General features: G+C 53.1%; 1 protein-coding gene across 1 annotated transcript in view; it reads left to right on the top strand.

Annotated features, from left to right (window-relative positions):
• The window catches only part of STK10 (serine/threonine kinase 10), a 127,604-nt gene that overhangs the window by 83,098 nt on the left and 27,907 nt on the right, over positions 1–16,599 (top strand). Inside the window, exons 8-12 of the mRNA XM_012765489.2 lie at positions 348–482; positions 2,530–3,084; positions 5,484–5,614; positions 10,066–10,189; positions 10,630–10,809. Of these exons, the coding sequence (XP_012620943.1) occupies positions 348–482; positions 2,530–3,084; positions 5,484–5,614; positions 10,066–10,189; positions 10,630–10,809 (1,125 nt within the window). The remainder of the gene's footprint in view (positions 1–347; positions 483–2,529; positions 3,085–5,483; positions 5,615–10,065; positions 10,190–10,629; positions 10,810–16,599) is intronic.

The following is a 16,599-nucleotide window of genomic DNA, read 5'->3' as shown; positions in this document are numbered from 1 at the left end:
AATAACATCCTCCCCCCTCCAACGGCGCTCAAGTTCCTGCTCTGGGCTGAGCCTTCCCCGTGCCTCCCCTCCTTTGATCGCCACGACCTCCGGTGGGTTCGACATCACTGTCTCGGGAGACGAGGGGCCTGCAGCTCAGAGGGGTGAAGTGACATGCTCGGGTCACACAGCTGGCGAGTGGCAGAGCTGGGACTTGCCCTCTTTCCGCCACACGCAGGGCTTTCTGAGCTGCCTCTGGTCTCCCTGGCCAAGATCGCATCCACCTCTGGCTCGGGGCAGAGGCTGGCCTTCCTTGCCCAGGTCACTCCCTGCCGAGTGGCCCTAACGCAAGTGTGTCTCGCCCGTAGCATCCCTTCGTCAGCAGCGTCACCAGTAACAAGGCTCTGCGCGAGTTGGTGGCGGAGGCCAAGGCCGAGGTGATGGAGGAGATCGAGGATGGCCGGGACGAGGGGGAAGAGGAGGACACCGTGGACGCCGCCGCGGTAAGGCCTGGTGGCATCGGGCTGGGGAGGGACGGGCCCGGCTGGCCCAGGCGGGCCAGGAGGGCCGGGCGGGGCGGGAGTCCGCTGCTTCTGCCCCTGGGGGCTTACAGGCGCCCACGCTGCAGCTGCCGGAAGGCCCCTCGGGCCAGCAGGAGGCAGCGGGTGTGTTGGCCGGATCCTGTGAGTTTTCAAGAGGGACCAAGAATCTAATCTAGATTTTCATACGTAATCTTCCAATTTTTAAAAGTCATTAACCGGTTGATGGCTTCCCAGCCCTTTTTCCTGTTGTGGCTCACGTACAAAATGACGGTGCTTTCGGCTCACTTTCAGACAAATAGGTGAGGCTGCGTATGGCCAGGGGCAGCAGGCCGGGCTCCAGCCACCCCGGACCCCACCGGGCTGCCCTGAGTGCCAAGGAGACCCATGTCTTGGCACATTTGGAACCCGCTGGCAGCTTCAGCCCTTGCTGGATTTAAATTGGAATTAGAGCTAATTTAAGTTTGTCAGAACCATTTGAGCCAAGGAAAACAAATCTGTGGGCTGGATTCCGTCCTGCGCTGCTGCTCTGTGACCCTGGTGTGACTGGGGAGGCCCACGCGGGGGGAGCCGGGGGTCAGGTGGCTGCACGTGCCTAATGCAGCAGGGGCTGGAGCCGGCCCGCATCCGTGTGCCGGGGGCGACACAGCCGCGCGCTCACGTTTAATTCAGTCCTGGGAGGAGCCTGAGGCTGGTGTGAGCCCTCAGTAGGATGAGGAAGAAAAGCCCCAAGGGGTGCAGAGCAAGTGGAATTAGAGTCACCCCAGCCATTCACGGAGCCCCTGTTGAGTGCTGGGTGCTCTGCAGCTCTGACAGAGGAATCAAGGCTCCATTTTACAGATGGGAAAACTGAGGTCTGTAGTGAAGTGGCTGGCTGAGCTGATAGGTGGCAAGGCCTGGTGTGGGCAGGGCAGGGAGTCGGAGAACCTCAGTGGGGCCTGGCTGCAGGAGGAAGCAGAAAGCACTCCTGCCTGGCCTCATGCACAGGCAGGAGGCTGGTGTTCGTACTGAGAGCAGTGGGAGCCATGGAGGGTTTCAGGCAGGGGCCAAGTATTGGTATGAAGGGGACAGAATCAGGTCTCAACGTTTGAGCCATCACGCTGGGTGTTGACTAGAAGGTAGACTGGAGTTGCTTCCACTAGCTGCCATATCTGAAGTCAGAAACCAGTGGCTGGCAGGACCGAAAAGAATGCTTACGGTGTCATTCCATTAACATCAAGTCTAGAAAGGGGCACACCCACCCACAGCATGCAGACCTCACAGGACAGTGGCTCTGTCGAGGGGGGGAGAGGACTCCCGCTGGGAAGGACGGGGTGGGGCTGGCCTCTGGGACATGGCGGTGTCCCCTCCTGGCCCGGAAGGTGGCTGCAGGGGCACTCGCTGTATTCATCGAGCTGACATTGAGGTTTTGTCCACAGAAACTGGTGTCCTGGTTCGCCATAGCAATGTTTCCAGTACTTTCCACCCCACAAAAACTCCAAAAAACAGAAACAAAACTTAAAACTCAGTGACTGCAAGACAGAGTCCAGCCCCTAAAAAGCCTTGCTTTGACCTTTATATGGTTTTTAAAAATTTTGAGTTCATTCCCATCTAAGGTCAAGAGATGTCCTGTAAAAATCCAGATTTCCAACTTGTCTTGAAAGATTGGAAGGTCTGGCCCCGGGGGGCAGGGTGTCCGTTTCCCACATTGTCACAACTGGCGGGAACAGAGTAGCCACCGGCCCTCCGTGGGGCATGAGCTGTCCGGCTGGCCACAATCGCCTCACTCCTGGGAGGAGCAGCAGCTATTAAGGCGAGCTAAGATTCGAGGCAGGCGAGCCCTATTCCTGTGGGTGAGCAGCAGCGTCGTTACTGGTCAGGCAGTGGGGCCAGCGCAGCCTGGGCCTGGCGGGGTGCCCGCGCTGCTGCCCTGGCCCGGCCCACTCGCCTGGTGGCGTCCGACCGTTGAACCCCGCTGCATCTCACTCTTGCCTTGGACGTGCGCGGCACGCTGACTGGCTCTTTCCCCTAGCCCCTGGCGAACCACGCTCAGGACTCCGCCGCAGCGAGCCAGCCGGACCTCAGCGCTGGCGAGCCTCCCAAGAAGTCGTCTTCCGCCCCGCCGCCACCCAGCCAGCCTCAGGGCACTGCGAATGGGCCCAGCAGCCAGCCCCCTGGGGACGGATCCCTCCAGACCGCCTGCCCCCAAGATGTGGCCCCTGGACACGAGAACAGCCTCGCAGTGCCTGCGCCCCTCCGCAGGGCCCGGCCCGTGTCCATGGACGCCAGAATTCAGGCGGCGGTGGAGGAGAAGCCAGTCGCTGACCAGGGTGGGGACCTCAGTCCAGCCGCCAGCAGGTCCCCAAAGGCCAGCCAGAGCCGCCCCAACAGCAGTGCCCTGGAGACCCTGGTCGGCGAAAAGGTGGCCAACGGCAGCCTGCAGCCCCCCGGCCAGGCCGCGGCGGGCCCCTGCAAGAGGAACTCGGACTGTGGCAGCCTGTCCACCTCCGACAGCGTGGACTACGGCACCTCGCTGTCTGCTGACCTGTCCCTGAACAGGGAGTCAGGCTCCCTGTCCTCCATCAAGGTAATGCCACCTCTCCCGCCAGCGCTCGGAGCGCGGGTCGCAGGGCGTTCTGCTGCTCCGCGTTGATTTGCAAAAGTGTTTAGTGGCTGCCTCCTGTTTTAAGGGGTTCACGAGGATGGCTCTTTCCTTAAGGAGCTTTTAGTTTGATTCATAGTTTAATCTCTAAAATACCTGAGACCAGTACGGGATTTTAGGAACATCAAGCAGTTGGTTTGGGCTTAAATTTCAAAGTTTGGTTAAAGGCCCTGGTAAGATTTGAGTGAGAGACTTCTAGATGTGGAAGCCCTGTCATTTGGGGCTCAGCCCTGTGATCCAGGAAATGGGCTCCAGGCTCTCTTCTCTGGCTGGGGTGGGGGTGGCCGTGAATGACAATAGCCACCGTGCTTGAGAACAGCTTGAGGCAAACACTGTGCAAAAGTGCTTTAAAAAGAACAGAGGGGCTCCTTCATCCTCCCACTTTACAGATGAGCAAATGAAGGCTCAGAGAAGTCAGGAGCTAGCCCAGGCCCCAGTGGTAGGAGTGGGGGGGTGATCAGACCCCCGGCTCCGGGCTCTGAGCTCTGAGCCTTCCCAGTGGGAGCCATGGCCTCCCCAGGCAGCTGGAAGGGCCGACGTGTTTTTCTGCCAGCTCCAATAAATTCCAAGGTGCTATGAAACTCGCCATTGGTCTCCTAACTGCCCCGCCAAGTTTGATTTAAGGAAGGTACTGCATCTTTTTGGGTTTTTTCCCCCAACATTTTACTTGGTGAAAAATGTAGTCGAGACTCAAACACGTTTGCTAAACAAGTGGGAGTGAGGGAAGGAGAGGCAGCCGGAGCCCGAGGAGCTCGGGAACGGAAAGAAAGTGCGACCGTAGCAGGTCCTCAGGACCAGCGCAGACAGCAGCTTTTACGTATGAGCGTTGTCTTCCTTAGGACGGGTGTCCTGTCCTCTTCCTAAAAAGACACTAAGCATTTAAAAAAAAAGTGTTTTTTTTTTTGGTTTTTATTTTTTTAAATAAAGCTGACCCACCCAGAGCAGGGTCTCCCCACCTCTTGTCAAGGGTGTCGAGAACATTCCTGGTTGACTGCAGTGAATCAGGGAACGCAGGCTGTTCTGACAAGAGTCCCTGGCTGCATCGGTGCCCCTGGCATGACCAGGATCCCGTCAGTTCAGGCGGGGAGGCTCCGTGACCAGGAGCAGTTCCTATTGCAGGGCCGTGGCCTTGGGCTTCCTTTCTTCCCTCCACTCTCGCTCCTGCCACCTGCGCTTGTCACTGCCAGCTGACCCACCTTGCTCGGGGTCCTACACAGGGCAGCCCGACAGCAGAGATGAGAGTCGGTGCCATGGTTCCACGCCGAAGCTGTCCAGAGCGCCCGGGCGAGGTGCCATGGCCGCTGGGAGCAAGAGCTGCTCGCAGGACTCCGCCCGGTGGGAGCGGGGCTGAGCACAGACTCCAAGGCCTCAGAGACCGGCTCTGGCTCCGGAGCAAGCCCGGCTTAGTCACTCCTCTCCAGGGGCCGGAAGGCCTGGGGTCCATGTTGGAAAGGCGGGGCTGGTCTGCCCCAGGAATGGCCTTTGAAACCAATTGAGAGGCCAGAGGCAGTGGGCCGAGGGGGGCAGCCACGAGGACGCAGTGCAGCCCCCAGGCCCTCATCCGAATCAGAGCTGAGAGCTTCCAGAGGTTTCCATAAGTTAAAACACCATAACACCTGCAGGAGTCTAGGCAGCAGACTGTGCGATTATTCCCAGGGGAAGATAAAGACTCAAATACTTTCGCGGTAGCTCCCGGCGGGTGGGGCTCCCCGTGGAGTTCAGCCTGGGTCAAGTTTGGCTGCCAAGTCAGTTACGAAAACAACCTTTTATTTTGGCGGCTCCTTTGGATTTTGGCAGTGTGGACGAGGGATTGAGTGTAGTCTGCAGTGATAATGGCCACCAGAGATAATAATGCCATGCATGGGCCGCGTGCCGTGAGCAGGCACCGCCCTGCACGCTCCATCTGCTCTCTCATGGGCTCCACCGCAAGTGCTGTCGGTGCCCTCCTGCACAGTCGGGGAGGCCGAGGCCCAGGCAGGCAAGAGGCTTGTCCGGTGTTACAGAGCCAGTAAGCGGGAGAGTGAGGGTCAGAGCCCTCCGTTTCCGATGCCACGCCCTGTGCGTGCTAGGGTGCGGGCGGCGCGGCGGGTGAGGCCCCCACATGCGCTGTCTGAAGGCCGAGCCAGGGAAGGGCCAGGTCGTGCACTCAGACACGGGACACCAAAGTTGAGAGGTTGAGGCAAGAGGGATGGTGGATGGCCACGTCCTCCCTGGGTGGGGCTGGGCTGTGGGGCCAGGGAGCTGTGGGCCTCACCCCCTGTGTCAGCCAGGGACCCTTACTTAGCTGCAATGCGGAGCTTCACCTAATGGTTTTCCCTGGCCAGGACTCAAGGCTGCACAACAAAACCCTGAAGCGGACTCGCAAGTTCGTGGTGGATGGCGTGGAGGTGAGCATCACCACCTCCAAGATCATCAGCGAGGATGAGAAGAAGGATGAGGAGATGAGATTTCTCAGGCAAGCCTGGGGGGCCACCAATGGCGGTGACGGGGTGGGGGTGCAATCAGAGGGATGGGCATTGGTCTTTTTGTCTGTCCACAGCGTGAAGTGGGGGAATCCGGGAGACAAAGGAAACTGGTTTTGCCTGGGATCCTATACTCCCTCATCCATCCACCCCACCACCCATCTGTCCATCCAGCCATCCTTCTATCTGCCTACCCACCTATCCACCTGTCCATCTATCCACCCAACCATCTACCCAATCATCCGTCCAGTCATTTATCCATCCATCCATCCATCCATCCATCCATCCATCCATCCATCCACTCACTCATCCACCCACCCATCCACCCATCTGTCTACCCATTCATCTACCCATCCACCCAATTGCCCATTCATCCATACACCCTTCCATTCATTTATCTACCCATCCATCCATCTGCATACTCATCTATCTACCTATCCGTCCATCTACCCAATCATCCACCCAGTCATCCATATATCCATTCATATATTGATCTACCCACTCATCCATTTATCCTCCCATCCATCCATCTGTCCGTCCGTCCATCCATCCATCCATCCATCCATCGGCCCACCCACCCATCCACCCATCCATCCATCCATCCATCCATCCATTGGCCTACCCACCCATTCATCCATCCATCCATCCATCCATCCATCCATCCATCCATCCATCCATCCATCCATCCATCCATCCATTGGCCTACCCACCCATTCATCCATCCATCCATCCATTCATCTACCCATTCACCCCTCCACCCAACCATCCATCCACCCATGTATCCACCAAACCACCAGGTTGGGGATAGATGGTGACCCAGATAGATGAGGCTGTTGCTCTTGTAGAAATTATACCCAGTGGGCCAACACAGAACAGACAAGATGATCCCTGATTGTGGGACACACTGTGAAGGAGTAACAGGTGATATGATGGTGAGCACCTGGGCTGGGGGAGGCTGCTCCAAGGAAAGCCCGAGCCGAGCCCGAGGGGTGAGAGCAGCAGGCAGTGCTCGGAGCTGGGGCAGCACAGGGGGAACTGCAATTGCTGGGGCCCTGAGGAGTGACCACTCAGCTTGTTTAAGGGACTAGTGCAGGGACCCACGGGGACCCATCCAGCACAGCCTGGCTGTGGGCTCAGGCTGAGGCAGTAGCCAGAAGAGAGACAAAGTGGCCAGATTCAGTGTACGGTTTGGAGGCAAACCCAGTGAGCTGGTGAGCGAGTGGACGGGAGGAGGGCTGAGAAAGGCTATCTGCCGGGACCTGTCCCTGCACTTTTCGACTTCTCAGTCCCCCTTACATCTTGTAAATGAGGACACAGTGTTTCTAGACAGGCAAATTACTTTCCCTGCATCTCCCAGTTGGGAAGGGTAGAGCTGAGACGCCACTAGGTCTGAGAATTCCTCCGGGTGTCACTGGACCTTGTAGCTTCCTGGGGGTGGGGGCAGCTTAGCACTTAGGGAGCCCTCGGAGCCACCCGGCTCCCTCGGGGCCAAGCCTCTGCAGGGCGAATTCATTATTGGTTTGGAGAAAATTCCTAGAACATCAAGCACATTCATATTTTTTAAAAGCATAAACATGCCAAAGCCAAATAGAAGCAATTCTGCATGTCCTGGGCACCGATTCGCTCTAGGAGCCAGGGGAGTGAGAGGCAGCCTTGTCGTTGGTTAGTGGTGTTTACGCACACACGCACACGCACACACTGGTGTAATCTGTGTAGGTTGGTGAGACTGAGGGACTGATTGCTCTTGGCTGATGGCGCCACCTTCTCTTTTAATGGTCACCTGGGAGGCACCTGGACTCTTCGAGCTTCACCCTGAGGGCTGGGTTTCCATCACGCCCACTCTGGGCAGTCGGGTTCCTGGGGTTGAAATTCCAGGTTTGCCACACCCCATCGAAGCGATGCCCTCTGCACTGGCACGGCCCCCACGCTCCTAGGCAGAGCGCTGTGTGCTGCTAGGGTTCAAAGGTGAGACTTCCAGGAGGGGCGGAGAGGAGTTTGCCTGCCTTAGTCAGCACTGGCTGTCCTGGAACCAGGCCACGCCACGGGACCGCGGGAGCGGGACAGCCCCGCTCATTCCCCTGCGGGCCGTGCCCCAGTTACACCCGGGTCCTGGCATTTCTGGAGAACTGAGTCACACCTAGGCTTTTGAGCCATGTGACCGAGTGTTTATCACTCTCCGCCCTTCAGTCTTGGTCGGAGCTCCTCCTGTTGTCCCTGAGACTGCTCCTGCCGTTGTTCTTGCTTCTCACGCCACCAGCCCGTCTCTGCGCCCGCCTGCCCTCGTGCGTCAGAGCGGCTGCCTGCCTTCTTTCTGTCCCTTTGTCTCTGGCCCGTTGTTCTGCCAGCCTTAGTTTCTCTCAAGTCAGGGTTTCCCTTGCTTTGTTGACACTCTCAAAAGTTGCCTCCTACCTTTCCAGAGAAGCAGAGGCTCAGATAGAAGCTTCCGTGTGTGGCTGTAAAGCATTTCTGGCTCTTTCCAGACACACAGGTAGCCACTGCCTCTCCTTCATCATTGTAATTCAAGCAGCTGCCACTCCTGTAGCATTTGTCACGTGCCAGGCGGGCGCTTTCCCTGTGTCGTCTCATGTATCACTCAAAGGACCCGGGAGGTAAAGATTATGTATTTGCGTCATTTTGCAGACGAGGGACGAGCCCCAGAAAGATTGGGTGACTGCCTAGAGGACACCCAGCTGGGAGGCGACAGAGCTAAGGTGCAGACAAGGTCTCTCTGACCCCAGAGGGTGTGCTCGGCCGCTCTGCACTGCCAGCCGGTCCTTGTCTCCTGTTGGCCGGCAGTTCCATGAGCAGCTAGAGCCCTGCAGAGCCGGGAGGGAGGCCACTGCGGTCAGAGCGAGGCCCACGGCCGGAATTGCCGTGGTGCGGGCTGTGGCTGCCGCCCTAGAACAGGACATCGGCCTCGTGACCCCAATTCTGAGAGGCTGCCAGGGAGCCTTCCCCCCTCCCCCAACTCACAGTCAGGAGGCCCAGGTTCTTTCTGTAGCATTTTAATTTTTTTTCTTTTTTTTTTCTGATTACACAAATGATACATAATCAATTTTTAATGGACTTGCCCAGGAAGAAACATGGTTAACACTTTTATCCCACTAATTTTTTTTTCTGTGAGTATAAACATATACACACTGACAACAGATACATTACAAAATTAAGGTATACCGTGTATTTTAGGTCAAATTTTTATTGTATTTTTAAAATAGGTAATACAGGTTGAGCATCCCAAATTTGAAAATCCACAATCTGAAATGTTCCATAATCTTCAACTTTTTGCCTGCTGACATGATACTCAAAGGAAATGCTCATTGGAGCATTTTGGGCTTCGGATTTTCAGATTTGGGTTGCTCAACTGGTAAGTATAAGGCAAATATTCCAAAATCCAAAACATTTCTGGTACCAAGCATTTTGAATAAGGATACCTATATGATGTCATGGTTCAAAATTAAAAAATTAAAAGAAAAAAAGTTAAACAGTGAAAAATCTCTTTCCCTTACTTTTCTACAGAAATCTCTTTCTCTTCCTTGTATTGATACTTTATGGTATAATCCTTCCAGAAATACTCAGTGTTTAAGCAGGAAAGTAAACATACACATACACATGTGCACTGACATATATTGTTGTCTTTCTTTTTTTACCCAGATGATAGGTAGCATCATAGACTCATTTTTCAACATCTTGCTTAGAGATCATTGCATATCTATTCATAAAGAGTTGTTATTTTAAATGGATGCTTTCCCAGGTAATCGAATATTTTCTAAGACTTGATTTTTAATAGCTGTATAGAATCCCATCATATGGATATATTTCAATGTATTTAATGAGACCTATTATGGTGAATATTTGTTTCTAATTTTGTACTATTATGTTATAAATAGCATTGTTATGAACATCCTTATTCAATGGCGATATGCATCTATAAATATTTCTTTAGAATCAGTATCCAGAAATGGAACTACTGTGTCAAACTTAAACTTACTGCCAAATTATCTTCTAGAAATGTTGCACCGGTTTATACCGAGCAGCAGCATATGTATAAGTGTACATTTATACATTAGTATAAAATGAAAGTGTCAATTTCCCCCATACTCCAGCCTATTTAGTTAATGGAAATGTTATTTCCTTTTGATTTGTATTTCATATCCACGTAGGTAATTTTAAAAGTTCTTTTTGTTTTTTGTTTCATGTTCGTTCATGTTCTGTTCCGCTTTTTTGGTTAGGATATTGCTCCTTTTTTTTTTTTATCAGTTTATTAAGATTATTGAGGTTTAGAGTGTCAATATATGTCAAATGAAGCCTGAGTTCTAGTCATGCCTCTACCCAGTCTTGTGTGATTTTCTGCTGCAGTCCAACCTTCCGCGTCCCAAACTGCGAGGACTGTGGTGTCTGAGGCCACTTCCTCCCTGTGAAGTGTCTGTGTCCTTTAACCCGCCAGGCGCCAGGAGCTCCGCGAGCTCCGGCTGCTGCAGAAGGAAGAGCACCGGCACCAGACCCAGCTGAGCAGCAAGCACGAGCTGCAGCTGGAGCAGATGCACAAGCGCTTCGAACAAGAAATCAACGTGAGTCTGAGCGAAGAGGGGCTCTGCGGCGCTTCCTGCCTCCATGTTTTCCTTAAGTGGAAGTCGCGGAGTGGGAATGATTGGGCAGTGGAGGGTAATTCACAGTTGCCCAGTTCCTGCGGTTTCCAGATGCTATTAGACAGCAGCCCGTAAACTCAGAATTGCATGAGGGTCACAGTGATCTTCTGAGTCACACAGCAGGATCTCTGGAAGGGAAATAACCTTGGTTAAACACCATGTAACAGCCCTGCAAGGTCAATGGCCTAGTCTCCCTTCCGCAGGTGAGGAAATGGAGACTCAGAGAAGTTAAGTGACTTGCCCCAGGCTGCACAGCAAAGAGGAGGTAGAGTTGGTCTGAGCACAAGCTCTGAGCTCTCCCCATCTCCTTCCCCGATATAAAGTGACTTTCCTGAATTGTTCGGAACTTCTGCTCCTCTCAGGCCAAGAAGAAGTTCTACGACACGGAGTTGGAGAACCTGGAGCGTCAGCAGAAGCAGCAGGTGGAGAAGATGGAGCAAGACCATGCCGTGCGCCGGCGGGAGGAGTCCAAGCGGATCCGCCTGGAGCAGGAACGGGAATACGCCCGGTTCCAGGAGCAGCTCAAGCTCATGAAGAAGGAGGTAAGTGTGTGCTGGGCGGGGCAGGCTGCCTGGGAGCATGAGGACCCTCTCGGTGGCAAGCGATGGGGATCCCAGCGCAGCCTCCCCTCCGCCATGCCGGCGCGCCCCAAAAGCTCAGGCGCGGCTTCTCCATCTCCGGGCTCTGCTCGCCTCTGTGCCGGCGTGGCTCAGGAAGGCTGTCGCCCTGTGGCCTCGGCAGCTCCCTGTCCACCCTCCCCACCTAGCGGCAAGGAGAGCGGGGAGAGGGAAGGGATGGCGGCGGCGGGGAGCAGGAAGGGATGGCGGCCAAGGGAGTTTGAGATGCTGTTACCAGAGGAGGGAGTGGGCGCTGGGCAAACACAACACGCCCTCTACGCTCTAGCCTCTCTCCTCCTCCCCGCAGTTGGAAGGGGCAGGGGAGGTGGCAGGGAGGGAGACGTCCTGAGACGAGGAGAGGGAGGTGTGTGTCCCTGCAGGCATTTCCCGGCCTGCCCTGGAGCAGGGCATCTGGATCTCAGAGAGCAGCCTGCGCTCACTCTGTGGAGTGACACCAGCAGGCTGGGACGTCTTTCCTAGACAGGAAGGAAGGAGACGAGCAGGTGGAAGCCCCCCAGGACAGGACCGCACCCCAGGCTGTCCCCAGTCTCTGGCCGAGTGCATGGAGCGTGGTGGGAGACTGGCCCTCGGAGCCCATTTCCTGGGGCGTCACCGTCGTGGGTGTGACACTTGGTGTGCCCAGGGACATCAGCTGCTGCCTGTGGGAGCCAGGGCCCGAGGCCAGCTGAGCACCGCCGGGCTGCTGTGCGACCAGGGCGACACTCACCTCAGCACGGCCTTTAAAGGGCGCCAGAAAACTCAGGAATCAAGACAAAAAGTATTCTCATGTAATATTTTAAAAGTGATGCAGAAACTTCATGATGAGCAGATATCAGCTGTTAGAATAAAGACAGGATCTGCCAGGGCTGGGGTTAGGGTGAGGCAATGAGTCCTGCAAGTACAGGGCTGGATCCTGTCTTTATTTAAAGTTTGATATTTTATTTGTAATTTTTTTTTGCATGAATTTCAATTTTTTTTTTTTTTTGAGACAGAGTCTCGCTTTGTTGTCCAGGCTAGAGTGAGTGCCGTGGCGTCAGCCTAGCTCACAGCAACCTCAAACTCCTGGGCTCAAGCGATCCTTCTGCCTCAGCCTCCCGAGTAGCTGGGACTACAGGCATGCGCCACCATGCCCGGCTAATTTTTTTATATACATATCAGTTGGCCAATTAATTTCTTTTCTATTTTATAGCAGAGACGGGGTCTCGCTCTTGCTCAGGCTGGTTTTGAACTCCTGACCTTGAGCAATCCGCCCGCCTCGGCCTCCCAGAGAGCTAGGATTACAGGCGTGAGCCACCGCGCCCGGCTGAATTTCAATTTTTTTTAAATGTTACTTAATTACTGAGTTTGGGGTATCCCCTTAAATTTTGTGCCCAAGTTGAATGTGTCATCTGCCTCACCGCCCTGGTCCCGACCCCCCTCAGAGAGAGGGCAGGTGGGCTGGGGATACATCGGGGACGCGGGGAGGAGCGACGCTGAGCACGTCCCCGCTCCCGGCAGACAGCACTGGCGTGGGAGGCAGGGCAGGCTGGTTTCGAGTCTCGGCTCTGTGGCTCGCAGGCTGTGTCTGGCTTTGGACAAGCCATTTCCCCGAGTGCCAGTCGCCTTCTGTGAAATGAGTTATTCCCCAGCGGTTTTTACCAAGTACCCATGTGGGTGGTGGCACTGTGCTGGGTGCCAGGGATATGGCAAGGATCAAAACAGACAGGGTCCTTCAAGGACCTGTTAATCTCCAAAGAAACAAAAACCAAGTACACTATCAAATAAATAAAACAGCTGCCGCCGTGCTATGAAAGCAGATAGGCTGGTTAACTGGAGAAGATGTGGAGAGATGTGCTTTGGAGCGGTCTGGGGAGGCCTTTCAGCACATGGCATTTAAGCTGAGACCAGAAGGGTGCTGCCAGGCTTAAGAACATTCCCGGAGCATGTGCAAAGGCCCTGAGGTATGGGAAAGAGCTTGGAGTGGAGCTTTCAAAGAACTGAAAAACGATCGGTGTGGAGCTTAGGAAGGATGCGGGAGCTCAGGAGACGAGGTGTGCAGAGGCCGGATCGCTAGGGTGGTGGGCAGAGGCAGGACTTTGTGGTTGTATTAACTGCTGCTAACATCCATTCCTCACATAGATGTTTTGAGCATTAAACAGGAAGTACAGTAAGTGTTAGACCCAAGTGTCTGTCCCAGAACAGGTGCCTGGCAGATGCCCATTCCCTTATTGGCTCTGCACCTGTCACATGTGCACACCCCGTGTGTGTGTGTGTGTGTGTGTGTGTGTGTGTGTGCACCAGGAACCGTAAGGGTGGAGAGAGCGGGCCACAGAGGAGGGCCTAGCACCAGAGAGGGGCGAGGGGAAGCCACAGAGCTCCTCAGCGTTTTCTAGAACCGGCCCTTAACAAAGCTGGGCTTTCTCATTAGCGGGGCTCCGGGCAGGCGTGCAAGCATGCCCTTGAACTCTGACCTGGCGTGGGATCTGGTACTTGGGGCTCTGCTCACACTCAGTTTTTTAAATTTTTTTTTATCTGGGTGTTTTTCTTTAAAAAGTTTTCGTGGAAAGAAAAAGCTCGGCTTCTCTGCTTTTTTGGCTTATTTTATTTTTTACTTTGGCTTTTTGAGAAGCATGTGGCTTGAGCCGTTTAGTAAGATTTTCTCCCAGTACTGTTCTTCCCTGTAGGAGAATTTGCCTGCCCTGATTGTGAGACTCGCCTCTGTCCACAAGAGCTGCTGTCGTTAGCGTCTCTCACGGGGCGCTGGGCAAAGTGTAAGGTGGCATTTACTTTTGGTGCCCGGAGCTACTTGGGGGCTTTATGAGTTAGTTAATTAAACACGTGTATTTTAGCGCTCCCGGTATTTGCCAGTCCCGTGGTTAGGCGGTGATGAGCAAACCGCACGCAGCCTGTCCTCAGAGGTACCCTTGTCGTGGGAGACCGTCGGTATGGAAACTCAGGTGACTGAGACGCTCGAGAACACGCTGCGTAGCTCTCAGAGGGAGTCGAGGAGGAAGCTGGTCTCCTCATCGTGCGAAGAGAGAAGCAAGTTGGGCTTTGCCCTTCTTCTAGGGCAGGAGGCCAGGGAGGGGCTTCGCTTTGTGGTACCCCAGTGTCCACGGTCCCACTGTCCTGCCACTGCCACTGCCTGCTCCCCACTTCCAAGACCTCCTTCTCTGATCCCCAAGGTCACCTCTGTGAGGGCTGCAGGATGCTGGGTGAGGCCCAGCTAGGAAGGCGAGGCCCGGCCCATGCAGCAGCAGGGTGAGGGACAAAGTCGGGAAAGGGATGCGGCCCTCTGGCCGGCAGCCTCTGACCTCCCCACAGGTGCGTCAGCCAGCCAGCGCCGCCGCAGAGCAATCCCCACCCGGGTGCTGGAGAGGATGGCCACACACGGGCCCGGGGCTTCTCCTTTCACCAGCTCAGAGCAAGGAAGAGTGCACCCCGTGCGTTTCCCTGCGGTCCATTCAGTGTGAGAGAGCGTGTCATAATTTGAATTCAGGCATGGAACACACAAAACAATTAAGAGAATAAAATTTTCAAAGCCTCATGGGACCTTTTCCAGGACTAGAGCAATTGGTATGGGACGTTTATCATGCTATAGGAGGCGTGCATATGGGAACAGTCATTGTTAGCAAGGTGGTTAAACATGGACATGCTTACTCTTCCTTGTCAGTTTTAAGTAATTAAATCTAGTCATGAGGGTACGTGTGCACATGCATATATTAATACACGTGCACCTAGTGTAGATACATGCTCACAATTCTGTAAGAATGGAATTTATGGTCTGCAGCTCAGTTCCTATGTACACAGTGACCTTTAGTACCATGAGAAACTTGCTTGACAGGTGTAACTTCCTGGATCACCTAAATCTGAAAACAAACCTAACCAGTCTTGAAGGAAGTCTTTCCAGAACTCTGTTTCCCTGCCTTCCCAGGCAAACTCATTAAACATAATTTGGCCGTTTCTTAAATAGTTTGGATCTCTGTAATAGCACAGAATTGTATCCCCGGGAGGATCCCTAAGGAAAGTTTTGTGAAAAGCCAGATCATTTCTCCTGATGAGAAAACGAGAAACTCCAGCAAGTTCAGTGACCTTTCTGCGGCACGTGGCTGGACTGGAATGCAGCTCTCTGACCCCTGTAGCAGAGTCCCCCTGGCCTGCCTCTCTCAGAGATCCCAGCTGGAGAGCAGAGCTGAGCGGGGCTGGTCCATCGTGTCTCCAGGGGTGACTGACGTGGGCAGTCTTGTGCCCTTTGCCATGTGGCCACACACGACCCCACTTTTATTGTTCCTGTGCCTCCTTCCTCCATTGTCAGCGCCATGACATTTCTCAGTGTCTTCAGTGCCGTCAGCAGAAACCCGTTTCTAAACTGCTGTTTCTGATCTTCTGTCCTGGAAAACCAAATAATCAAGCTTGTAAAAGCACAGTTCTAAGCTCAGGAGCCTTTAAATACTGTGATGCCTGAAACGGTGCTGTCGAGAGGCATTTTGGCAGACGGCCCGGACCGATGCTGAGTTAGGGCTATATGCCATGTCCAAGGCAGCCCTTTGATATGGAAACTGAGGCGGCACAAATGAGACCTTGGAGACGTTTTATTAGGACTTCTATCTAAGACAGTGATTCTCACCCTGGGACTGTTTTGTCCCCCAGGGGCCATTTCACAATATCTGCAAATATTTTTGGTTGTCACCACTGGGAGGATGGGAGAGAGATAGATGCTCCTGGCACCTTGGGGACAGAGGCCAGGAATACTGCTCACGCCCCGTAATGCACAGGACAGCCCCCATAACAAAGATTCACTAGCTCCCGAGGTTAATAATGCTGAAGTTGAGAAACTGTAATCTAAGACCACTAAAGCCAAAAAACAGAGGAGCAGGATTCGGATTACAAATCCCAAAGACCATGAAATAAACCCCCAAGAGCTGAAGGAAGAGACAATGAAGAATAGTTGGTGGGATTTTGGGGTCAGGTGATAAGTGCATGTTTAACCTTATGAGAGACTGTTAAACTTTTCCAGAAAGTACTGTGTCAGTTTACACCTTAACAATGTGTGACAGTTCCAGTTGCTCCGTGTCCTCGCCAACACTTGGTATTGTCAATTTATGTTTTCATTTTAGCCATTCTGCTAGGTGTGGAGTGATAGTTCATTGTGGTTCTTAATTTGCTTTTCACTTATGATTAATGGTATTGCATATCTTTCCCTGTGCTTGTTTGCTGCCTGTATGTCTTTTTTGGTGAAATATCTGTTCAGATCTTTTGTTCATTTATTTAAATGGGTGATTTGTTTTCTTATTACTAAATTTTAATAGTTCTTTATATATTTGGAATACAAGTACTTTGTCAAATATGTATTTTACAAATATTTACTCCCAGTCTGTGTCTTGTCTTTTAATTTCCTCACAGTGTCATGGATAGAGCAGAAGTACTTAATTTTTGGTGAAGTTCATTTTATCATTTTCTCTTTTAGGACTTGTGCTTTCTGTGGCATATCTAGGAAATCTTTGCCTAACCCAAGGTCACTTGTTCCTTTTAGACCTTTTACAATTTTAGGGCTTACATTTAGCCATATAATCTATTTTGGGTTAATTCTAATATAAGATGTGAGGTACGGGTGAGGTTCACTATTATTGCTATAATTGTCATTATTATTGCCTATGAATATCCAGTTATTCCAGCACCATTTGTGGAATAAGTCCTTTCTTCACTGAATTGCCTTTCCACCTTTGTGAAAGATCA

The sequence above is a fragment of the Microcebus murinus genome, chromosome 21 (assembly GCF_040939455.1).
Source record: "Microcebus murinus isolate Inina chromosome 21, M.murinus_Inina_mat1.0, whole genome shotgun sequence".
NCBI classification, from domain to species: Eukaryota; Metazoa; Chordata; class Mammalia; order Primates; family Cheirogaleidae; genus Microcebus; species Microcebus murinus.
This window is presented reverse-complemented; position numbering and strand designations above follow the sequence as displayed.